At 46.1% G+C, this 25,313-nt stretch overlaps 1 protein-coding gene across 2 annotated transcripts in view; it reads right to left on the bottom strand.

The window, feature by feature from the left end:
* Window positions 1-25,313, bottom strand: part of LOC139548275 (guanylate cyclase soluble subunit alpha-2-like) — a 72,040-nt gene that overhangs the window by 24,086 nt on the left and 22,641 nt on the right. For both annotated transcript variants that reach the window (XM_071357847.1, XM_071357846.1), the window contains exons 5-7: window positions 12,365-12,577; window positions 11,877-12,149; window positions 9,229-9,372 (exon numbers count right to left, since the gene is read on the bottom strand). In XM_071357847.1, coding sequence (XP_071213948.1) covers window positions 9,229-9,372; window positions 11,877-12,149; window positions 12,365-12,577 — 630 coding nt within the window. The remainder of the gene's footprint in view (window positions 1-9,228; window positions 9,373-11,876; window positions 12,150-12,364; window positions 12,578-25,313) is intronic.

The raw sequence follows: 25,313 nt of genomic DNA on the forward strand, positions 1-25,313 counted from the left end.
CACAAAACAGCCCAACACAAAGAGCCTCTACCTATGGAGATGGGAGAAAGGCAGATTGCCTGAACGTGACCTTCTCTCTAACGTAACACAAAACAGCCCAACACAAAGAGCCTCTACCTGTGGAGACGGGAGAAAGATAGACTGCCTGAACGTGACCTTCTCTCTAACGTAACACAAAACAGCCCAACACAAAGAGCCTCTACCTGTGGAGACGGGAGAAAGGCAGACTGCCTGAACGTGACCTTCTCTCTAACGTAACACAAAACAGCCCAACACAAAGAGCCTCTACCTGTGGAGACGGGAGAAAGGCAGATTGCCTGAACGTGACCTTCTCTCTAACGTAACACAAAACAGCCCAACACAAAGAGCCTCTACCTGTGGAGACGGGAGAAAGGCAGATTGCCTGAACGTGACCTTCTCTCTAACGTAACACAAAACAGCCCAACACAAAGAGCCTCTACCTGTGGAGACGGGAGAAAGGCAGATTGCCTGAACGTGACCTTCTCTCTAACGTAACACAAAACAGCCCAACACAAAGAGCCTCTACCTGTGGAGACGGGAGAAAGGCAGATTGCCTGAACGTGACCTTCTCTCTAACGTAACACAAAACAGCCCAACACAAAGAGCCTCTACCTGTGGAGACGGGAGAAAGGCAGACTGCCTGAACGTGACCTTCTCTCTAACGTAACACAAAACAGCCCAACACAAAGAGCCTCTACCTGTGGAGACGGGAGAAAGGCAGACTGCCTGAACGTGACCTTCTCTCTAACGTAACACAAAACAGCCCAACACAAAGAGCCTCTACCTATGGAGATGGGAGAAAGGCAGACTGCCTGAACGTGACCTTCTCTCTAACGTAACACAAAACAGCCCAACACAAAGAGCCTCTACCTATGGAGATGGGAGAAAGGCAGACTGCCTGAACGTGACCTTCTCTCTAACGTAACACAAAACAGCCCAACACAAAGAGCCTCTACCTGTGGAGACGGGAGAAAGGCAGACTGCCTGAACCTTCTCTCTAACGTAACACAAAACAGCCCAACACAAAGAGCCTCTACCTGTGGAGACGGGAGAAAGGCAGACTGCCTGAACGTGACCTTCTCTCTAACGTAACACAAAACAGCCCAACACAAAGAGCCTCTACCTGTGGAGATGGGAGAAAGGCAGATTGCCTGAACGTGACCTTCTCTCTAACGTAACACAAAACAGCCCAACACAAAGAGCCTCTACCTATGGAGATGGGAGAAAGGCAGACTGCCTGAACGTGACCTTCTCTCTAACGTAACACAAAACAGCCCAACACAAAGAGCCTCTACCTGTGGAGACGGGAGAAAGGCAGATTGCCTGAACGTGACCTTCTCTCTAACGTAACACAAAACAGCCCAACACAAAGAGCCTCTACCTGTGGAGATGGGAGAAAGGCAGATTGCCTGAACGTGACCTTCTCTCTAACGTAACACAAAACAGCCCAACACAAAGAGCCTCTACCTGTGGAGACGGGAGAAAGGCAGATTGCCTGAACGTGACCTTCTCTCTAACGTAACACAAAACAGCCCAACACAAAGAGCCTCTACCTGTGGAGACGGGAGAAAGGCAGATTGCCTGAACGTGACCTTCTCTCTAACGTAACACAAAACAGCCCAACACAAAGAGCCTCTACCTGTGGAGACGGGAGAAAGGCAGACTGCCTGAACGTGACCTTCTCTCTAACGTAACACAAAACAGCCCAACACAAAGAGCCTCTACCTGTGGAGACGGGAGAAAGATAGACTGCCTGAATGTGACCTTCTCTCTAACGTAACACAAAACAGCCCAACACAAAGAGCCTCTACCTGTGGAGACGGGAGAAAGATAGACTGCCTGAACGTGACCTTCTCTCTAACGTAACACAAAACAGCCCAACACAAAGAGCCTCTACCTGTGGAGACGGGAGAAAGGCAGACTGCCTGAATGTGACCTTCTCTCTAACGTAACACAAAACAGCCCAACACAAAGAGCCTCTACCTGTGGAGACGGGAGAAAGGCAGACTGCCTGAATGTGACCTTCTCTCTAACGTAACACAAAACAGCCCAACACAAAGAGCCTCTACCTGTGGAGACGGGAGAAAGGCAGACTGCCTGAATGTGACCTTCTCTCTAACGTAACACAAAACAGCCCAACACAAAGAGCCTCTACCTGTGGAGACGGGAGAAAGGCAGACTGCCTGAACGTGACCTTCTCTCTAACGTAACACAAAACAGCCCAACACAAAGAGCCTCTACCTGTGGAGACGGGAGAAAGGCAGACTGCCTGAACGTGACCTTCTCTCTAACGTAACACAAAACAGCCCAACACAAAGAGCCTCTACCTGTGGAGATGGGAGAAAGGCAGACTGCCTGAACGTGACCTTCTCTCTAACGTAACACAAAACAGCCCAACACAAAGAGCCTCTACCTGTGGAGACGGGAGAAAGGCAGACTGCCTGAATGTGACCTTCTCTCTAACGTAACACAAAACAGCCCAACACAAAGAGCCTCTACCTGTGGAGACGGGAGAAAGGCAGACTGCCTGAATGTGACCTTCTCTCTAACGTAACACAAAACAGCCCAACACAAAGAGCCTCTACCTGTGGAGACGGGAGAAAGGCAGACTGCCTGAATGTGACCTTCTCTCTAACGTAACACAAAACAGCCCAACACAAAGAGCCTCTACCTGTGGAGACGGGAGAAAGGCAGACTGCCTGAACGTGACCTTCTCTCTAACGTAACACAAAACAGCCCAACACAAAGAGCCTCTACCTGTGGAGACGGGAGAAAGGCAGACTGCCTGAACGTGACCTTCTCTCTAACGTAACACAAAACAGCCCAACACAAAGAGCCTCTACCTGTGGAGATGGGAGAAAGGCAGACTGCCTGAACGTGACCTTCTCTCTAACGTAACACAAAACAGCCCAACACAAAGAGCCTCTACCTGTGGAGATGGGAGAAAGGCAGACTGCCTGAACGTGACCTTCTCTCTAACGTAACACAAAACAGCCCAACACAAAGAGCCTCTACCTGTGGAGACGGGAGAAAGATAGACTGCCTGAACGTGACCTTCTCTCTAACGTAACACAAAACAGCCCAACACAAAGAGCCTCTACCTGTGGAGACGGGAGAAAGGCAGACTGCCTGAACGTGACCTTCTCTCTAACGTAACACAAAACAGCCCAACACAAAGCTCAAGTATTTCCTGTAAGACATAAAACAGCAGCTTAACAGAAACAACCGTCATTAATTAGCCAAAAACAGCCCTGCTGCCACGCCACGATTCTCCCATCACCATGGTAACTGCACACTACGCATTCCCATGTTCTATCCATCACCGTGGCGACCGATGTGTTCGCAATAAGTGAATTACACACATAGGTGCTGTGCTCACAAGCTGCAAGCATACATACGCACACGGACATCCACACACACATTTATTGTACACTCACACACAACAAAAAAACAAAAACATTGTAGTGTTCGTCCGTGTGTGTATATGTGCTTGTGTCTGTGCATGTGTGCCTGTGTGTGATGTGTGTGCGTGTGCTTTCTTCCTTGTGAAGACACGTTTCATCTCATCAGTCGTCAATAAAGGTGAAGATGAAAGGGGCTCCATTGTCAGCATCTACAGCTGGTTAAGCACTTTCTTCCCAATGTGCCATGACACAGATGATTTTATCAACACACATCTGGGACTGTAAACCAAGCCAATGGAAGACAAGCAGCTAGCACAACACAACACAACACAGCCAAAGATATTCCTAACTAAGCCAAGATAGCAGGGCTGGGCGGTATACCATTTACTATCTACCGGTACTGATGCGCGGACTGGTTTGGGTTTTTACTTTACCTTCTATAACGATATTTGAATGTTTGGTTTGTTAAATGTGTCACGCCGTGTGTAACGTCCATTTTTATAGTTTACTCTGCTACTTGAGTCATCCCTCTCCGCTCTCTCTCTCTCTCAATGCCGCTTTCCACACAGACCTAGCCCCACAGCAATGTTGATGACAACAAAGTTGTTTCCACTTTGCTTCATAATATAAATCCACTAGCGTTCTATAATTACACTATTAGTTTGTGTTTCTTACATCTGCAAACAGCTAGTTTGTCTTTTCTTAGCAAGTTAAGCTAAATCGTGTTAGCTGCTAATGCTAATCGCTAGTTAGCTGGAGAGCTAGCTAGCTAATAAATGTACTGAAAAAGAGCTAATGGTGTAGGCCTAAATCAGCATGTCGTTTGTGCAACAGTATCTTCTAAATCAAAAAATAATAAGTGAAGCATGAATATGTTGGCTACACGAAGAAACATTTAATGTAGCCTTTGGTTCCTACCCTGTCACAATTACGCCTCCCTGTCATTTTCATTCATTGTCATGTCAACATAACACTGTATTCGAAGTGCCCAATATTATATTCTAACTATTATAAATAGAATAATCATTCTATTTCCATGATTCCAACAGTTCACCCAAGTGTTTTGCTCTAAATCACAAGTCAAATCGCAATTGCAACATTTGGTTAAAAAATTTTTTTTTGCCCATATCGTGCAGCCCTACGTGGCAGTGTGGATATTATCTCAATTGAGTGCACTGTTCTTGAACTGCACTGTTGGTTAAAGGCTTGTAAGTAAGCATTTCACGGTAAAGTCTACACTTGTTGTATTCGGCGCATGTGACAAATAAACTTGATTTGATTTGAAATACAGAAATTGATGGAAATGCAGGAGATTATTTTTGGTTGAATTTTAATTGAACAGTATAACAATCAGAATGGAGAAAGACCCATTTAAATCACTTAGAATGTACAGGTATGGGTTGCCACCCTAGGGTCACGTGCTACTCATAAAGCAAATGTAGAACTTTTACTATTCAAAAACATCAAATAACATCAAATACCGTCATACTGTCCAAAAAAAAAAAATACGGTGATATGATATTGTAGCCATATCGCCCAGCCCTACAAGATAATTAATCTGTGTCGTTTACCATGGGAGCAAATTAAGCATAGTGGGCAGAACAAGCAAGAAGGTAGTCAAAACCAGATCTTACTGCCGCGTTATAGCACGAATTTGCATATTTCTGTTAGCAAAGCCTCCTCTGTGAAGTGTGCACAAACTCATTTTGACCTTTGCACTTCTGCTAAACAATTATAATTTTTTTTACTTTGGCAAAGTGTCAAGTCTATAAAACGTAGTGCAATGTGTTCATAATAGATTATCGTTTTGGGAACAGAAACATGTATTGAGATCAGATGTTTCATCGATGTCGGTTTTTTATTTTTTATTTTAACCTTTATTTCACCAGGCAAGTCGGTTAAGAACAAATTCATATTTACAATGACGGCCTACCAAAAGGCAAAAGGCCTCCTGCGGGGACGGGGGCTGGGATTAAAATTTAAATAATAATAAAATAAAAAAACATAATATAGGACAAAACACATATCACGAGACAACACAACACTACATAAAGAGAGACCTAAGACAGCAACATAGCAAGGCAGCAACACATGACAACACAGCATGTTAGCAACACAACATGATGACAACATGGTAGCAGCACAACATGGTAGCAGCACAAAACATGGTACAAACATTATTGGTCACAGATAACAGCACAAAGGGCAATAAGGTAGAGACAACAATACATCACACAAAGCAGCCACAACTGTCAGTAAGAGTGTCTATGATTGAGTCTTTGAATGAAAAGATTGAGATAAAACTGTCCAGTTTGAGAGTTTGTTGCAGCTCGTTCCAGTCACTAGTTGCAGCTTGTTCCAGTCGCTAGCTGCAGCGAAATGAAAAGACGAGCGACCCAGGGATGTGTGTGCTTTGGGGACCTTTAACAGAATGTGACTGGCAGAACGGATGTTGTATGTGGAGGATGAGGGCTGCAGTAGATATCTCAGATAGGAGGGAGTGAGGCCTAAGAGGGTTTTAAAAATAAGCATCAACCAGTGGGTCTTGCGAAGGGTATACAGAGATGACCAGTTTACAGAGGAGTATAGAGTGCAGTGATGTGTCTTTTTAAGGAGCATTGGTGGCAAAGCTGATGGACGAATGGTAAAGAACATCTAAACGCTCGAGAGCACCCTTACCTGCCGATCTATAAATTATGTCTCCGTAATATAGCATGGGTAGGATGGTCATCTGAATCAGGGTTAGTTTGGCAGCTGGGGTGAAAGAGGAGCGATTACGATAGAGGAAACCAAGTCTAGATTTAACTTTTGCCTGCAGCTTTGATATGTGCCGAGAGATGGACAGTGTACCGTCTAGCCATACTCCCAAGTACTGGTATGAGGTGACTACCTCAAACTCTAAACCCTCAGAGGTAGTAATCACACCTGTGGGGAGAGGGGCATTCTTCTTACCAAACCACATGACCTTTGTTTTGGAGGTGTTCAGAACAAGGTTAAGGGTAGAGAAAGCTTGTTGGACACTAAGAAAGCTTTGTTGTAGAGCATTTAACACAAAATCCGGGGAGGGGCCAGCTGAGTATAAGACTATCATCTGCATATAAATGGATGAGAGAGCTTCCTACTGCCTGAGCTTTGTTGTTGGTGACAAGCAGTGGCTGAGACAGCAGATTTTCTGACTTTATACACTGCACTCTTTGAGAGAGGTAGTTAGCAAACCCGGCCAAAGTCCCCTCAGAGACACCAATATTCCATAGCCGGCCCGTAAGAATGGAATGGTCTACCGTATCAAAAGCTTTGGCCAAGTCAATAAAAATAGCAGCACAACATGGCTTAGAATCAAGGGCAATGGTGACATCATTGAGGACCTTTAACGTTGCAGTGACACATCCATAACCTGAGCGGAAACCAGATTACATACCAGAGAGAATACTATAGACATCAAGAAAGCCAGTCAGTTGATTATTGACAAGTTTTTCTAACACTTTTGATAAACAGGGCAAAATAGAAATAGGCCTATAGCAGATAGGATCAGCTTGAGCTCCCCTTTAAATAAAGGATGAACCGTGGCTGCCTTCCAAGCAATGGGAACCTCCCCAGAAAGGAGAGACAGGTTAAAAAGGTCAGAGATAGGCTTGGCGGTGATAGGGGCAGCAACCTTAAAGAAGAACGGGTCTAAACCATCTGATCCAGATGTTTTTTTTCGTGTCAAGTTTCAGGAGCTCCTCTAGTACCTCGGACTCAGTGACTGCCTGCAGGGAGAAACTTTGTAGTGGGGCAGGGGAAAAAGAGGGAGAAGCATTGTAGCGGGGCAGGGGAAAAAGAGGGAGAAGCATCGGGGATAGTCGCATTAGAAGGGGTGGGAGATGAGGAAATGTTGGACGGGCAATGAGTCATGGCTGAGTCAAATAGGAATCCTGACTTAATGAAGTGGTGATTAAAGAGCTCAGCCATGTGTTTCTTGTCAGTAACAACCACATCATCAACATTAAGGGACATGGGCAGCTGTGAGGAGGAGGGTTTATTCCTCAGGTCTTTAACCGTTTTCCAGAACTTCTTGGGGTTAGACCCACAGAGAGAGAACTGCTCCTTAAAGTAACTAACTTTGGCCTTCCGGATAGCATGAGTGCACTTATTTCTCAATTGCCTGAACGAGAGCCAGTCAGCCATTCTTGAGGTGCAGTAACACTGGAAGATCACGGTCAAACCAGGGGCTGAACCTGTTTTAAATTCTCATTTTCTTTATGGTGGCATGTTTGTTAACAACACCACTGAAAATATCAAAAAAGAAGGTTCAAGCGTCTTCGACAGAGGGATCAAGCTGATTCTATACCATTTTACAGAGACCAGTTCATGAAGGAAGGCTTGCTCATGAAAGTTTTTTAGCAAGCGTCTATGACAAATCAGGACAGGTCGTTTCACTGAGCAGCCATTATGAACACAGGCTGTTAAACAGTGATCACTAAGGTCATTACAGAAAACACCAGACTGATACCTATAAGGATTATTTGTGAGGATAACATCAAGAAGAGTAGCCTTTTCTGGGTGTTTGGAGTCATACCTTGTGGGATTGGTAATAATCTGAGAAAGATTTAGAGTCCCATTGCTTTAGGACTTGGACACTACAATATTTGGTGGTGGATCCTGGACTTCCTGACGGGCTGCCCCCAGGTGGTGAGGGTAGGTAGCAACACATCTGCCACGCTGATCCTCAACACTGGAGCCCCTCAGGGTTGCGTGCTCAGTCCCCTCGTGTATTCCCTGTTCACCCACGACTGCATGGCCGAACACGACTCCAACACCATCATTAAGTTTGCAGACTACACAACAGTGGCCTGATCACCGACAACGACGAGACAGCCTATAGGGAGGTCAGAGACCTGGCCGGGTGGTGCCAGAATAACAACCTATCCCTCCACGTAACCAAGACTAAGGAGATGATTGTGGACTACAGGAAAAAGAGGACCGAGCACGCCCCTATTCTCATCGACGGGGCTGTAGTGGAGCAGGTTGAGAGCTTCAAGTTCCTTGGTGTCCACATCAACAACAAATTAGAATGGTCCAAACATACCAAGACGGTCATCAAGAGGGCACGATAACGCTATTCCCCCTCAGGAAACTGAAAAGATTTGGCATGGGTCCTGAGATCCTCAAAAGGTTCTACAGCTGCACCATCGAGAGTATCCTGAGGGTAGTGCATACGGGCCAATACATCACTGGGGCTAAGCAGACTGCCATCCAGGTCCGTATATAGCCTCGCTACTGTTATTGTTCACTGTCTTTTTACTGTTGTTTTTATTTCTTTACTTACCTATTGTTCACCTAATTCCTTTTTTGCACTATTGGTTAGAGCCTGTAAGTAAGCATTTCACTGTAAGATCTTTGACCTGTTGTATTCGGCGCACGTGACAAATAAACTTTGATTTGGTGAGAAAACGCTCTAAAAGGATTATTCAGCGTTATAGCCCCTGTGACGTGTCTGTGTTACCCCTTCTGTCTGTGGAACAACACAGCTAGCACAGCACATAACACAACACAGCACAAAACAGCTAGCACAACACAAAAGCACAACACAGCACCGCAATGATCAGCTTACAGATGCTTTAAATTATAGGTGTAAACCACATTTAAATTTGAATGAGAAGAGAGACAGAGACAGAGTAGGAGGAGAGGGTGAAAAGGGAGAGAAAGAAAGGGAGGGAGAGAGAGAAAGAGAGAGGGGGAGTGAAAAGGGAGAGAGAAAATAAGACAGAAAAAGAGAGTGAGGGAGAAAGTGCCCCCCTCCCCGTGCCAAGCGAAGACTCACCTTGATGGATTTGCTGTCCGGCGTTAACACCTCCTCTGACAGCTCCATCATCTTCAGGGCCATGAGTGCGATTGGCTTGGCATGGCTGTCAATCTTTTGGTGGAGCCCGCCCGCAACACAGTAGGCGTCGCCTATAGTCTCAATCTACATGGGGATTGGAGGAGAGTCCATGAAGCCATGAGCATTTGATTTGATTTGATTTCAGTATTTTCATAAAATTTAAATATTTTCAGAATAAAAAATTATAAAACAAGTTAAAAAAAACACTCAAAAGCTGTACTTGACAACAAGAAACACAACTCTCATTTTCAGCCAGTCACAGTCATTTATCCAGAGTAACCATGACAATGGGAACATATGGTTCTCTCTCTCCTCACATGGAGCAGGAAAAGAGAGAGGGGAGAGGTGAAAGTGGAGACGAGAGAAAATGACAGTAGAAAGAGAGAAGGGGAAGAGTCAAGTAAAAAAGTGGAAGGATGAGGAGAGAGGAAGGGAAGGGAAAGAAAAATTGTCTGTATCTGTGCAGGATCAAACCCTGGCGAAGGACGAGAGCTGATGTAGTGATGGATAGAGGGAGTGATGGTTGTTAATGGATGGATAGAGGGAGTGATGGTTGTTAAAGGACGAATAATGGGAGTGATGGTTGGTAATGGATGGATAGAGGGAGTGATGATTGGTAATGGATGGATAGAGGGAGTGATGGTTGTTAAAGGACGGATAATGGGAGTGATGGTTGGTAATGGATGGATAGAGGGAGTGATGGTTGGTAATGGATGGATAGAGGGAGTGATGGTTGTTAAAGGACGGATAATGGGAGTGATGGTTGGTAATGGATGGATAGAGGGAGTGATGGTTGGTAATGGATAGAGGGAGTGATGGTTGTTAAAGGACGGATAATGGGAGTGATGGTTGGTAATGGATGGATAGAGGGAGTGATGGTTGTTAAAGGACGGATAATGGGAGTGATGGTTGGTAATGGATAGAGGGAGTGATGGTTGGTAATGGATGGATAGAGGGAGTGATGGTTGTGAAAGGACGGATAATGGGAGTGATGGTTGTTACTGGATGGATAGAGGGAGTGATGGTTGGTAATGGATGGATAGAGGGAGTGATGATTGGTAATGGATGGATAGAGGGAGTGATGGTTGTTAAAGGACGCACTGGGCCTTGCTGTAATGCCACTCAGTCAGGCAGCCAGTACTGACACACTCATGTTAAGCACCGTTACATTGGCCATTAATCAGTGTGTTTTTCCACATGCGCACGCACACACACGTTTCTGTTCACATGCGCACGCACACACACGTTTCTGTTCACATGCGCACGCACACACACGTTTCTGATTTAAAACACAACTTGATTGATCCTTGTATTTACCCACGGCAGCACCATTACTCAATTGCACTAAACCTCTCCTATGTGGACAGATGACACATATATGGGTTGGAGTCAATTGTGAACAATAACTTTGAATTGAATTTGAATTGGCCACACCCCACAGGAAGAAGAATTTTAATATAATTTGAATCAACTGAGATGTGAAACGTGAAAGTACTTTAATTTTACAAATATTTTATAAAAAGGATATGCCACTTATTAATGCAAACAATACACATACCATACCGTGAAATATAAGTTTTATTATAACTGAAAGATGTCAAACAGTATTTATTTTGTCATGAGATGTTAGATTGTTCCCTTCCATACTGCAGTGTTTGATCTAATGCATTATGGGGAAAAAACATTTATTCTGATATTTCAAAACATTAAGGGAATTATGAATTATTATGGACAACCGACAACATGATCTTTCAATATTTCCAGACCACTGTAATTATTTTAAATTGTTAAAGAGAATGAGTTTTAAAGATGAAATGTTTCAACCTTATGCTAAATGGTATTGGTAACCATGCATGATGTCAAAATAAACATTGCTCTGGTGATGTGTAGAATAAATAAGGCATTTGAATTTCATTGAATTAAATTCTAATTTTAATTCAAATTCAATTCAAATTCTGCTTCCTGTGGGGTGTGGCCAATTCAAATTCAAATAAAATAAAATAATTGAATTGCAATTCAATTCAAATTATTTTTCAAATAATTGAATTGGAATTAAAGAACAATTCACAACTCAATTCAGAATCGACTCCAACCCTGACACATATAACACGCATGCACTGAGTGCACAGTATGTGCATGTGCAAACAGGTGTGTGTTCCTACCTTATACACATCCAGTATTCCACACTGGTAGTCAAACAGGTGTGTGTTCCTACCTTATACACATCCAGTATTCCACACTGGTAGTCAAACAGGTGTGTGTTCCTACCTTATACACATCCAGTATTCCACACTGGTAGTCAAACAGGTGTGTGTTCCTACCTTATACACATCCAGTATTCCACACTGGTAGTCAAACAGGTGTGTGTTCCTACCTTATACACATCCAGTATTCCACACTGGTAGTCAAACAGGTGTGTGTTCCTACCTTATACACATCCAGTATTCCACACTGGTAGTCAAACAGGTGTGTGTTCCTACCTTATACACATCCAGTATTCCACACTGGTAGTCAAACAGGTGTGTGTTCCTACCTTATACACATCCAGTATTCCACACTGGTAGTCAAACAGGTGTGTGTGTTCCTACCTTATACACATCCAGTATTCCACACTGGTAGTCGAAGCGTGTGTAGAGCTCGTTGAGCATGCTGATGACCTGCATGGGGGTACACTGGGCACACACTGCAGTGAAGCCCACGATGTCAGAGAACAACATGGTGACATCATCAAACTTCCTGGCGGGGACAGACTCCCCCTGCCACAGCTTCTGGGCCACGTCACCAGGAAAAATGGAGTAGAGAAGGTCTACTGTCCTCCTCTTCTCCTCTTCTAGAGCTTGGTGTGTCTTTTCTAGGGTGGCCTGGGGAAGAGCAGAGGGATATAGTAGAATGTGGATGATGGAGTAAAGGTTTAGTGACCGACGCGTGTCCTCTTCTTCTGAAGCCGGATGAGTCCACGGCTGAATATCTACATGACAGAATAATGAGTATGAGCACACGTGTATGTGTGTGTGACTGTGTGTGTGTGTGTGCACGTGTGTGTGTGTGTGCATATTGCATGTGTGTGTGACTGTACCTTGAGTTTGTCCATCCTGTTCTTGAGGCCGTCCTGTGCCTTGGCCTGCTGTCCCACCAGTATGACATCACGCGTGGCGTCGTGGATGGGGATGTCTGACAGGTAGAGGCCCCTGCCCATCAGCTCCTCCAGCTTGTCTACCCGGGGGGAACCCAGGAACATCAGAGTAGAGGATTCTGGGACATGAATCATCTGACCCTTCACCTCCATCACCTGGTAAAGACAGAGAGAAAAAGAGAGAGATCGAGAGAGGGAGGGGGGAGAAGACAGGGAGAGAGAGAAAAAAGAGAGAGAGAGAGGGAAGGGGGAGAAGACAGGGTGAGAGAGAGAGGTGGAGAGAGCGAGAGGGGGGGAGAGAGGTAAAGAAAATAAAGAGAGAGGGGGGAGAAGACAGGGCAAGAGAGGTAGAGCGAGAGAAAGAGGGGAGGAGAAGACAGGGAGAGAGACAAAGAGAGAGAGGTTGAGAGAGAGAGAGGTAGAGAGAAGACAGGGAATGTTAGAGAAATAGAGAGAGAAAGAAGACAGGGAGAGAGAGAAATAAAAGCGAGAAAGAGGGGAGGGGGAGAAGACAGGGTGAGAGAAAGAGGTGGAGAGAGCAAGAGGGGGGGAGAGAGGTAAAGAAAAAAAAGAGAGAGGGGGGAGAAGACAGGGCAAGAGAGGTAGAGAGAGAGAAAGAGGGGAGGAGACAGACAGGGAGAGAGACAAAGAGGTAGAGAGGTAGAGGGGGGATAAGACAGGGAGAGATAGAGAGAGAGAGAGGGAGAGAAAGAGAGAAAGAGAGAGAGAAAGTTAGAGAGTGGGGAGAAAGAGAGCGGTAGAGAGGGGGGGAGAAGACAGGGAGAGGTAGAGAGAGAGAGAGAGAGAAAGAGAGAAAGAGAGAGAGAAAGTTAGAGAGTGGGGAGAAAGAGAGAGGTAGAGAGGGGGGGAGAAGACAGGGAGAGGTAGAGAGAGAGAGAGAGATAGAGAGGGGGAGGGAGGGGAGAGACAGAGAGGTTATTAATGTGATAAAGAGGTCAATGGAATGCAAACCGTGGGAAATACAGTGCGTTCACAAAGTATTCACACTTTTTCCACATTTTGTTGTGTTACAAAGTGGGATTCAAATGTATTTAATTGTCATTTTTCTGTCAACGATCTACACAAAACACTCTGTCAATGTGGAAGAAACATTCAAACACATAAAAAAAACAGTAATATATCTTGAAGTATTCAACCTCGTGAGTCAATACATGTTAGAGATTTAGGAGAGGAGATTCTGGATCTATCCCCCACGGAGGGGCGCATGCATGGCGTTTCCATTATTTTGGTCAAACTCTTACCTGAGCTAGAAACACAAGCATAGAAAGACTATTCAGAAACGTTAAGAGGATGTTGTAGTCCAAACACGACAGTGATTTAGGCCTCCAGTTTTTTGAAGACCCTAATCCCCTTTACAATGGGGATGTAGCGCTGCACATTCCAACATTATCTAGGCAACAAATGAGATGTCGTCACCCATTCTCCCATACACACCAGTTCAAGAGAACGCTTGCCCTGCGGTAATAAATCCAACTGTAGCCTATAGACAATACAGGATTAAATGAAGATGTGTTGAGGATTGAAAACATCTCTCTGGCTCTCAGCTGACTGAAAGAAGTCAGGTGTGTCTGCTACTGTATCTGTAGTTTAGTCTTTGGTTGCTCTGGTAGACTACCAGAATGTATGAAAAACATTCTCACCCAAGAAGAAAATATCTAAACAATAAAGTATTTGGACACACCTACTCATTCCACATTTTTTCTTTATTTTTACATTTTTTTACATTGTAGAATAATAGCGAAGACATCAAACTATGAAACAACACATATGGAATCATGCAGTAACCAAAAATGTGTTAAACAAATCAAAATATATTTTATATTTGAGATTCTTCAAAGTAGCCACCCTTTGCCTTAATGACAGCTTTGCACACTCCTAGCATCCTCTCTCTCTCACACTATCTCTGATTTTCTCTCTCCCTCAGTTTCTCTCTGTCCCTCTTTCTGTCCCTCTTTCTGTCACTCTCTCTCTCTCCCTCCCTCTCTCCCTCTCTCCCTCTCTCCCTCCCTCCCCGGTGTCAGATAGATTATTCCGCCTGTGAGCCACTGCAGCCTGATTTATTTATAGAACTCTCTCCTAGCTCTGCATAATGCACACAACCTACATATACAGAGAAATAACACACACACACACACACACACACACACACACACACACACACACACACACACACACACACACACACACACACACACACACACACACACACACACACACACACACACACACACGCACGCAAACACACACACAGACACACACTACCTACATATAGTCTACAGAGAGATAACACAAACACATACTACTTACATATAATCTACAGAGAGATAACACACACAATACCTACATACAGTCTACAAAAATCTAATACACACATTACATACATATAGCCTACAGAGAGACAGAGTACTGCACACACACTTAGTTACGGAAAGTAGATACACACACACAGACACACACAAACACACATATACAGTGCATTTGTAAAGTATTCAGAACCCTTGACTTTTTCCGCATCTTGTTACGTTACAGCCTTATTCTAAAATTGATTAGATTTGTTTTTCTCATCAATCTACACACAATACCCCATAATGACAAAGCAAAGTTTATATAAAAAAAATAAGAAATCCCTTATTTACATAAATATTCAGACCCTTTGCTATGAGATTCTAAATTGAGCTCAGGTGCATCCTGTTTCCATTGATCATCCTTGAGATGTTTCTACAACTTGATTGGAGTCCACCTGTAGGGAATTCATTTGATTGGACATGATTTCGAAAGGCACACACCTGTCTACATAAGGTTCCACAGTTGACAGTGCATGTCAGAGCAAAAACCAAGCCACAAGGTCGAAGGAATTGTCCATAGAGCTTTGAGACAGGATTATGTCAAACCACCATGACTCCTCCTAGAGCAGGCTACCCGGCCAAACTGAGCAATCGGGGGAGAAGGGTCTTGGTCAGGAAGGTGATCAAGAACCCGATGGTCACTCTAACAGAGCTCAAGAGTTCCTCTGTGGAGATGGGAGAACCTTCTAGAAGGACATCTTTGCAGCACTCCACCAATCAGGCCTTTATGGTAGAGTGGCCAGACAGAAGCCCTTCCTCAGTAAAAGGCACATGACAGCCCGCTTGGAGTTTGCCAAAAGGCAACTAAAGACTCTCAGAACATGAGAAACAAGAATCTCTGGTCTGATGAAACCAAGATTGAACTCTTTGGCCTGAATGCCAAACGTCACGTATGGATGAAACCTGGCACCATCCCTACGGTGAAGCATGGTGGTGGCGGCATTATGCTGCAGGGATGTTTTTCAGTGGCAGGGACTGGGAGACTAGTCAGGATTGAGGGAAAGATGAACGGAGCAAAGTACAGAGAGATCCTTGATGAAAACCTTCTCCAGAGCGCTCAGGACCTCAGACCTGGGTGAAGATTCACCTTCCAACAGGACAACGACCCTAAGCACTCAGCCAAGACAACGCAGGAGCGGCTTCGGGCTAAGTCTCTGAATGTCCTTCAGTGGCCCAGTCAGAGCCTGGACTTGAACCCAATCAAACATCTCTGGAGAGACCCGAGAATAGCTGTGCAGCGACGCTCCCCATCCAACCTGACAGAGCTTGAGAGGATCTGCAGAGAAGAATGGTAGAAACTCCCCAAATACAGGCATGCCAAGAAGACTCAAGGCTGTAAGCACTGCCAAAGGCGCTTCAACAAAGTACTGAGTAAAGGGTCTGAATACCTATGTACTTGCAAACATTTCTAAAAACCTATTTTTGCTTTGTCATTATGGGGTATTGTGTGTAGCTTGATGGGATAAAAATAATTCAATCAATATAGAATAAGGCTGTAACATAACAAAATGTGGATAAAGTCAAGGGGTTTGAATACTTTCCAAATGCACTGTATTCTGTACAGTCACAGCGTGTATTGTGGGAGGATGTGACCAGGTGTTTTCTGTGGTTGTGGCGGGCAGGGTGGGAGGAGTCACATGGCTGACATATTCATGGAAATCTCCATGGAGACGACAGGAATACCAGGAACACTCTGAAAATCCAAGCGACTGTGTCTCGGAAAACTACCCTCACACTTAACAGAACGCTTACACACACACACTCATATTCATATACAAACACATACAAGTATGAATTCATTGACACACAAACAATCACACACACAACCACTAATAAACACACGCAAATGCACTTACCTATACCTGTATGTAACTTACCTATACCTGTATGTAACTTACCTATACCTGTATGTAACTTACCTATACCTGTATGTAACTTACCTATACCTGTATGTAACTTACCTATACCTGTATGTAACTTACCTATACCTGTATGTAACATGTAGAGCACTGGGCATCAACCTTTTCTGAGTCAACGTCACTTTCACAGTCAAAAAGCAAGCCGAGATCTATCGCTCAGAATTGTTTAAAACATAACTTAAAAAATGTAAAATGAACATAATAAAAACAGTTGTGTAGGAATGAGGTTTGTGCAGTAGGCCTAATAAATTATCACAGCAAATTGGCTTAGGAAGGCCCCCAAACATTCTGAGATTTCCATCCCCAACTACAACATTTTCCGTCAAGATAGAACTGCCAAAGGGAATATATTTTTTTCTATTGTGTTATTGACTGTACTTTTGTTTATCTCACGTGTAACTCTTTGTTGTTGTTTTTTGTCACACTGCTTTGCTTTATCTTGGCCAGGTCGCAGTTGTAAATGAGAACTTGTTCTCAACTGGCCTACCTGGTTAAATAAAGGTGAAATAAAAGAAATAAAAAATATGCCTGGCCCGCCAATATTGTTCTTATCAGACCATATTATATTTCAAAACTCAAGCTTTGATAACAGAATAGATCAGTTGTTGTATCACTTGTGAGGCACAGCTTAGCATAAATTTAACTCATTTGCAACTAATGTGCTTTTTTATTTTACTGGACTGACGGTACCTGCATATGACGGTCATGGTGCTTTTAGGAACTAGAAAACAAACGAGGTCAAATCACGACGTCAGTGATCTTCAGGTCGCAAAGTCGGAGCTCTAGAAACATGCCCTAGTTTCAAAGTCGGAGCTCTAGAAACATGCCCTAGTTTCAAAGTCGGAGCTCTAGAAACATGCCCTAGTTTCAAAGTCGGAGCTCTAGAAACATGCCCTAGTTTCAAAGTCGGAGTTCTAGAAACATGCCCTAGTTTCAAAGTCGGAGCTCTAGAAACATGCCCTAGTTTCAAAGTCGGAGCTCTAGAAACATGCCCTAGTTTCAAAGTCGGAGCTCTAGAAACATGCCCTAGTTTCAAAGTCGGAGTTCTAGAAACATGCCCTAGTTTCAAAGTCGGAGCTCTAGAAACATGCCCTAGTTTCAAAGTCGGAGCTCTGGAAACATGCCCTAGTTTCAAAGTCGGAGTTCTAGAAACATGCCCTAGTTTCAAAGTCGGAGCTCTAGAAACATGCCCTAGTTTCAAAGTCGGAGCTCTAGAAACATGCCCTAGTTTCAAAGTCGGAGCTCTAGAAACATGCCCTAGTTTCAAAGTCGGAGCTCTAGAAACATGCCCTAGTTTCAAAGTCGGAGTTCTAGAAACATGCCCTAGTTTCAAAGTCGGAGCTCTAGAAACATGCCCTAGTTTCAAAGTCGGAGCTCTAGAAACATGCCCTAGTTTCAAAGTCGGAGCTCTAGAAACATGCCCTAGTTTCAAAGTCGGAGCTCTAGAAACATGCCCTAGTTTCAAAGTCGGAGCTCTAGAAACATGCCCTAGTTTCAAAGTCGGAGCTCTAGAAACATGCCCTAGTTTCAAAGTCGGAGCTCTAGAAACATGCCCTAGTTTCAAAGTCGGAGTTCTAGAAACATGCCCTAGTTTCAAAGTCGGAGCTCTAGAAACATGCACTAGTTTCAAAGTCGGAGCTCTAGAAACATGCACTAGTTTCCGACATGACTGATGATGACTGATTTTTCAGAGTCGGATCTCAAAAGTTCCCAGTTGTCTTGAACGCACTGAAGTCGGAAGTCAGAGATTTCTGAGTTCCCAGTTGTTTTGAACACAGCATTAGTCTCAGCGGAGGGAGGGAGGGAGGGAGAGAGCAGCAGAGGGTCCGCCTCTCACTGTCCCTGCTCTGTCCTTCCTTTCCCACAGTGAGACTGACCAGAGAGAGGGGGCACCGTCTTACACCTGATGGCGAAACCCGAGTCGCACCGCATCTGCCTCATGCACAAATGCATGTTGTTCCTATGACCAGAGAAAGTGAAATATTCCTTGATATTAAAATAGACACGACGAGCTCCAAATAATAATAAAAATGCAGGGATATCGATACACTTGGCTACTCATTTATTGCAGCTGCAGTGTGAGTGTGTGTAGGGAGAACCATGTTTTATGTTTTGTAATAGTGCAGAATAAAAACTTAAACATGAACTCACTCATAAAAACAGCCGCTCTTTGCTCTATTCCTTTGACAGTCTCTCTCTGGTCAAAGTTTTAAAAGTTAGGAAATCTTACATAGGCTAATATGTGGCCAGGGTCGTGGAAGCTGTAGGCACGGTGATTTGAGCTATCTGATTGGCCAGCGCAGTAGGCACTGTCACGTTCTGACCATAGTTCTTGTGTGTTGTGCTTGTTTTAGTGTTGGTCAGGACGTGAGCTGGGTGGGCATTCTATGTTGTGTGTCTAGTTTGTCTGTTTCTGTGTTTGGCCTAATATGGTTCTCAATCAGAGGCAGCTGTCAATCGTTGTCCCTGATTGGGAATCATAAATAGGTGGCTTGTTTTGTGTTGGGGATTTGTGGGTGGTTGTTTCCTGTCTTTGTGTTTTCTATGCACCAGCTAGGACTGATTCGGTTTGCCACATTTATTATTTTGTATTTGTTAAGTGTTCACGTTTATCGTTCGTATTAAACATGTTGAGCACTGGCTACGCTGCGTGTTGGTCTGATCCCTGTTACACCCCCTCTTCTAGTGAAGAGAGGGAAGGCTGCCGTTACAGGCACACTCAATTTAGCCACAGATCTCCCCATCCACCGGGTAGGTGGAGTTTGTCTTTTCAGACAAATGAAATGGTTCAGAAACGGAACACTTTGCCTACCCAGTGTGCACAGCTTCTGAATCAAGTGCACCTACCTTAAACAGCACAAGAATAACTTGAAAAAAGAGCACAACCTTATCAAAGACAACTCTGTCTTTATCAATTACAACTCTGTGTCTTTATCAATTACAACTCTGTGTCTTTATCAAATACAACTCTGTGTCTTTATCAATTACAACTCTGTGTCTTTATCAATTACAACTCTGTGTCTTTATCAAATACAACTCTGTGTCTTTATCAATTACAACTCTGTGTCTTTATCAAATACAACTCTGTGTCTTTATCAAATACAACTCTGTGTCTTTATCAATTACAACTCTGTGTCTTTATCAAATACAACTCTGTGTCTTTATCAAATACAACTCTGTGTCTTTATCAAATACAACTCTGTGTCTTTATCAAATACAACTCTGTGCCTTTATCGTTGGCTTTTCTACAGAAATGTTTGGTGATCGCTGATGTAGAGTATGCACGCACACACACACACACACACACACACACACACACACACAGACCAACCAGGGGCTGTTCTGCCGGCCTTGTTGTGCGCCTCCCTGCTTTAACTCAGTTCACTCCTGTTCCCATCTCCCTCATCAGAACAGACAGTTGTACACTCTCAGCAGGACTACAGTAACACACATCAGTAACACACATCCACACAGACCACAGAGAACCACAGCCCCACTCTCAACCAGAGGACAGAGAAGGAGAACAGAGAGAGATGGAGAGAGAAAGAGAGAGTGAGAGAATGAGAGATAGACAGAGAAAGTGAGAGAGAAAAGGAGAGGTGGGCAGAGAGGGAAAAACAGAGGGAGAAAGAGAGAGAGAAAAGGAGAGGTGGGCAGAGAGGGAAAAACAGAGAGGGAGAAAGAGAGAGAGAAAATGAGAGGTGGGCAGAGAGGGAAAAACAGAGAGGGAGAAAGAGAGAGAGAAAAGGAAAGGTGGGCAGAGAGGGAAAAACAGAGGGAGAAAGAGAGAGAGAAAAGGAGAGGTGGGCAGAGAGGGAAAAATAGAGAGGGAGAAAGAGAGAGAGAAAAGGAGAGGTGGGCAGAGAGGGAAAAACAGAGAGGGAGAAAGAGAGAGAGAAAAGGAGAGGTGGGCAGAGAGGGAAAAACAGAGGGAGAAAGAGAGAGAGAAAAGGAGAGGTGGGCAGAGAGGGAAAAACAGAGAGGGAGAAAGAGAGAGAGAAAATGAGAGGTGGGCAGAGAGGGAAAAACAGAGAGGGAGAAAGAGAGAGAGAAAAGGAGAGGTGGGCAGAGAGGGAAAAACAGAGAGGGAGAAAGAGAGAGAGAAAAGGAGAGGTGGGCAGAGAGGGAAAAACAGAGGGAGAAAGAGAGAGAGAAAGGGAGAGGTGGGCAGAGAGGGAAAAACAGAGGGAGAAGGAGAGAGAGAAAAGGAGAGGTGGGCAGAGAGGGAAAAACAGAGGGAGAAAGAGAGAGAGAAAAGGAGAGGTGGGCAGAGAGGGAAAAACAGAGAGGGAGAAAGAGAGAGAGAAAAGGAGAGGTGGGCAGAGAGGGAAAAACAGAGAGGGAGAAAGAGAGAGAGAAAAGGAGAGGTGGGCAGAGAGGGAAAAACAGAGAGGGAGAAAGAGAGAGAGAAAAGGAGAGGTGGGCAGAGAGGGAAAAACAGAGAGGGAGAAAGAGAGAGAGAAAAGGAGAGGTGGGCAGAGAGGGAAAAACAGAGAGGGAGAAAGAGAGAGAGAAAAGGAGAGGTGGGCAGAGAGGGAAAAACAGAGAGGGAGAAAGAGAGAGAGAAAAGGAGAGGTGGGCAGAGAGGGAAAAACAGAGAGGGAGAAGAGAGAGAGAGAAAAGGAGAGGTGGGCAGAGAGGGAAAAACAGAGGGAGAAAGAGAGAGAGAAAAGGAGAGGTGGGCAGAGAGGGAAAAACAGAGAGGGAGAAAGAGAGAGAGAAAAGGAGAGGTGGGCAGAGAGGGAAAAACAGAGGGAGAAGGAGAGAGAGAAAAGGAGAGGTGGGCAGAGAGGGAAAAACAGAGGGAGAAAGAGAGAGAGAAAAGGAGAGGTGGGCAGAGAGGGAAAAACAGAGAGGGAGAAAGAGAGAGAGAAAAGGAGAGGTGGGCAGAGAGGGAAAAACAGAGAGGGAGAAAGAGAGAGAGAAAAGGAGAGGTGGGCGGAGAGGGAAAAACAGAGGGAGAAAGAGAGGATTTAAGCAGACTGGCGTGTAAACAGACTCATTTGCATAGAAGTACAGAGCACAAGTCAATGAGTCACACACACATACGCACACACAAACACACAAATGCATAAGTACATGCACGCATGCACGAAGCCTGCTCACAGACACTCACAGGTAGACAAAGGCATCCACACAGCCAGGCATCCTGAAACATGGTATCCCCCTATATGCCCACTCAGATCTATGTAAAAATCCTGTGAGACCTCAAGGCCAACCTGTCCTCAGACACCTTCTCCTCAAGCCCAACTCTGCTGGCGTCTGGCGCTTTACAGTGTTGATTTCTCCGCTGCTCTGTTATTGTGGAGGCTGTTTTACAAGACAAGGCCATGAGTGTGTGTGTTTGTGCGTGCACGTGTGTGTGCTTGTGCGCGCTTGTGTGTGTGTTTGTGCGCGCTTGTGTGTGCGTTTATGCACGCTTGTGTGTGTGTTTGTGCGCGCTTTTGTGTGTGTTTGTGCGCGCTTGTGTGTGTGTTTGTGCGCGCTTGTGTGTGTGTTTGTGCGTGCTTGTGTGTGTGTTTGTGCCCGCTTGTGTGTGTGTTTGTGCGCGCTTGTGTGTGTGTTTGTGCGCGCTTGTGTGTGTGTTTGTGCGCACTTGTGTGTGTGTTTGTTCGCGCTTGTGTGTGTGTTTGTGCCCGCTTGTGTGTGTGTTTGTGCGCGCTTGTGTGTGTGTTTGTGCGCGCTTGTGTGTGTGTTTGTGCGCGCTTGTGTGTGTGTTTGTGCGCGCTTGTGTGTGTGTTTGTGCGCGCTTGTGTGTGTGTTTGTGCGCGCTTGTGTGTGTGTTTGTGCGTGCTTGTGTGTGTGTTTGTGCGTGCTTGTGTGACAGGGAACAAAGAAGATTGAGACATTTAGTGAACCTTTGATCCGATGCCTCCCTCAACACTGTGATGTTTGTTGTTCAGAAGAACAAAAAGAGAGGAGGCTTTGAAAGTCACTGCTCTCCCTTTCTCTCTGGGTCATATTTACACAACAGAGAGTGGAGACGGTGACCGTATGACACAACACCAGCAGTAAAAACAGATACATGATGTACACTAGGTCCTCTTAAGGTCACACAGTAACACACGGCGTGAATTCAAACTGACACTGGTTGGAGAAAATGGATTACTGTGAGGGGGGCTTCTGGTTAGGTGCAGTGAGGAGCGGGTTCTGGTTAGGTGCTGTGAGGAGGGAGGTTCGGGTTAGGTGCTGTGAGGAGGGGGTTCTGGTTAGGTGCTGTGAGGAGGGGGTTCTGGTTAGGTGCTGTGAGGAGGGAGGTGCTGGTTAGGTGCTGTGAGGAGGGGGGTTCTGGTTAGGTGAAGCGAGGAGGGGGGTTCTGGTTAGGTGAAGCGAGTAGGGGTGTGGGGGTTCTGGTTAGGTGCTGTGAGTAGGCGTGTGGAGGTTCTGGTTAGGTACTGTGAGTAGAGGTGTGGGGGTTCTGGTTAGGTGCTGTGAGTAGGGGTGTGGAGGTTCTGGTTAGGTGCTGTGAGTAGGGGTGTGGAGGTTCTGGTTAGGTGCTGTGAGGAGCGGGGTTCTGGTTAGGTGCTGTGAGGAGGGGGGTTCTGGTTAGGTGCTGTGAGGAGGGGGGTTCTGTTTAGGTGAAGCGAGTAGGGGTGTGGGGGTGCTGTTTAGGTGCTGTGAGTAGGCGTGTGGAGGTTCTGGTTAGGTGCTGTGAGTAGAGGTGTGGAGGTTCTGGTTAGGTGCTGTGAGTAGGGGTGTGGAGGTTCTGGTTAGGTGAAGCAAGGAGGGAGGTGGGGGTTCTGGTTAGGTGCTGTGAGTAGAGGTGTGGGGGTTCTGGTTAGGTGAAGCGAGGAGGGAGGTGGGGGTTCTGGTTAGGTGAAGCGAGGAGGGAGGTGGGGGTTCTGGTTAGGTGAAGCGAGGACGGAGGTGGGGGTTCTGGTTAGGTGAAGCGAGGAGGGAGGTGGGGGTTCTGGTTAGGTGAAGCGAGGACGGAGGTGGGGGTTCTGGTTAGGTGCTGTGAGTAGAGGTGTGGGGGTTCTGGTTAGGTGCTGTGAGGAGGGGGGTTCTGGTTAGGTGCTGTGCGTAGAGGTGTGGGGGTTCTGGTTAGGTGAAGCGAGGAGGGAGGTGGGGGTTCTGGTTAGGTGCTGTGAGTAGAGGTGTGGAGGTTCTGGTTAGGTGCTGTGAGTAGGGGTGTGGGGGTTCTGGTTAGGTGCTGTGAGTAGAGGTGTGGGGGTTCTGGTTAGGTGAAGCAAGGAGGGAGGTGGGGGTTCTGGTTAGGTGCTGTGAGTAGGGGTGTGGGGGTTCTGGTTAGGTGCTGTGAGTAGAGGTGTGGGGGTTCTGGTTAGGTGAAGCAAGGAGGGAGGTGGGGGTTCTGGTTAGGTGCTGTGAGTAGAGGTGTGGGGGTTCTGGTTAGGTGAAGCGAGGAGGGAGGTGGGGGTTCGGGTTAGCTGAAGCGAGGACGGAGGTGGGGGTTCTGGTTAGGTGCTGTGAGTTGAGGTGTGGGGGTTCTGGTTAGGTGAAGCGAGGAGGGAGGTGGGGGTTCTGGTTAGGTGAAGCGAGGAGGGAGGTGGGGGTTCTGGTTAGGTGAAGCGAGGAGGAAGGTGGGGGTTCTGGTTAGGTGAAGCGAGGACGGAGGTGGGGGTTCTGGTTAGGTGCTGTGAGTAGAGGTGTGGGGGTTCTGGTTAAGTGCTGTGAGGAGCGGGGTTCTGGTTAGGTGCTGTGAGGAGGGGGGTTCTGGTTAGGTGCTGTGAGGAGGGGGGTTCTGTTTAGGTGAAGCGAGTAGGGGTGTGGGGGTGCTGTTTAGGTGCTGTGAGTAGGCGTGTGGAGGTTCTGGTTAGGTGCTGTGAGTAGAGGTGTGGAGGTTCTGGTTAGGTGCTGTGAGTAGGGGTGTGGAGGTTCTGGTTAGGTGAAGCAAGGAGGGAGGTGGGGGTTCTGGTTAGGTGCTGTGAGTAGAGGTGTGGGGGTTCTGGTTAGGTGAAGCGAGGAGGGAGGTGGGGGTTCTGGTTAGGTGAAGCGAGGAGGGAGGTGGGGGTTCTGGTTAGGTGAAGCGAGGACGGAGGTGGGGGTTCTGGTTAGGTGAAGCGAGGAGGGAGGTGGGGGTTCTGGTTAGGTGAAGCGAGGACGGAGGTGGGGGTTCTGGTTAGGTGCTGTGAGTAGAGGTGTGGGGGTTCTGGTTAGGTGCTGTGAGGAGGGGGGTTCTGGTTAGGTGCTGTGCGTAGAGGTGTGGGGGTTCTGGTTAGGTGAAGCGAGGAGGGAGGTGGGGGTTCTGGTTAGGTGCTGTGAGTAGAGGTGTGGAGGTTCTGGTTAGGTGCTGTGAGTAGGGGTGTGGGGGTTCTGGTTAGGTGCTGTGAGTAGAGGTGTGGGGGTTCTGGTTAGGTGAAGCAAGGAGGGAGGTGGGGGTTCTGGTTAGGTGCTGTGAGTAGGGGTGTGGGGGTTCTGGTTAGGTGCTGTGAGTAGAGGTGTGGGGGTTCTGGTTAGGTGAAGCAAGGAGGGAGGTGGGGGTTCTGGTTAGGTGCTGTGAGTAGAGGTGTGGGGGTTCTGGTTAGGTGAAGCGAGGAGGGAGGTGGGGGTTCTGGTTAGGTGAAGCGAGGAGGGAGGTGGGGGTTCTGGTTAGGTGAAGCGAGGACGGAGGTGGGGGTTCTGGTTAGGTGAAGCGAGGAGGGAGGT

The sequence above is a fragment of the Salvelinus alpinus genome, chromosome 21 (assembly GCF_045679555.1).
Source record: "Salvelinus alpinus chromosome 21, SLU_Salpinus.1, whole genome shotgun sequence".
Lineage (NCBI taxonomy): Eukaryota > Metazoa > Chordata > Actinopteri > Salmoniformes > Salmonidae > Salvelinus > Salvelinus alpinus.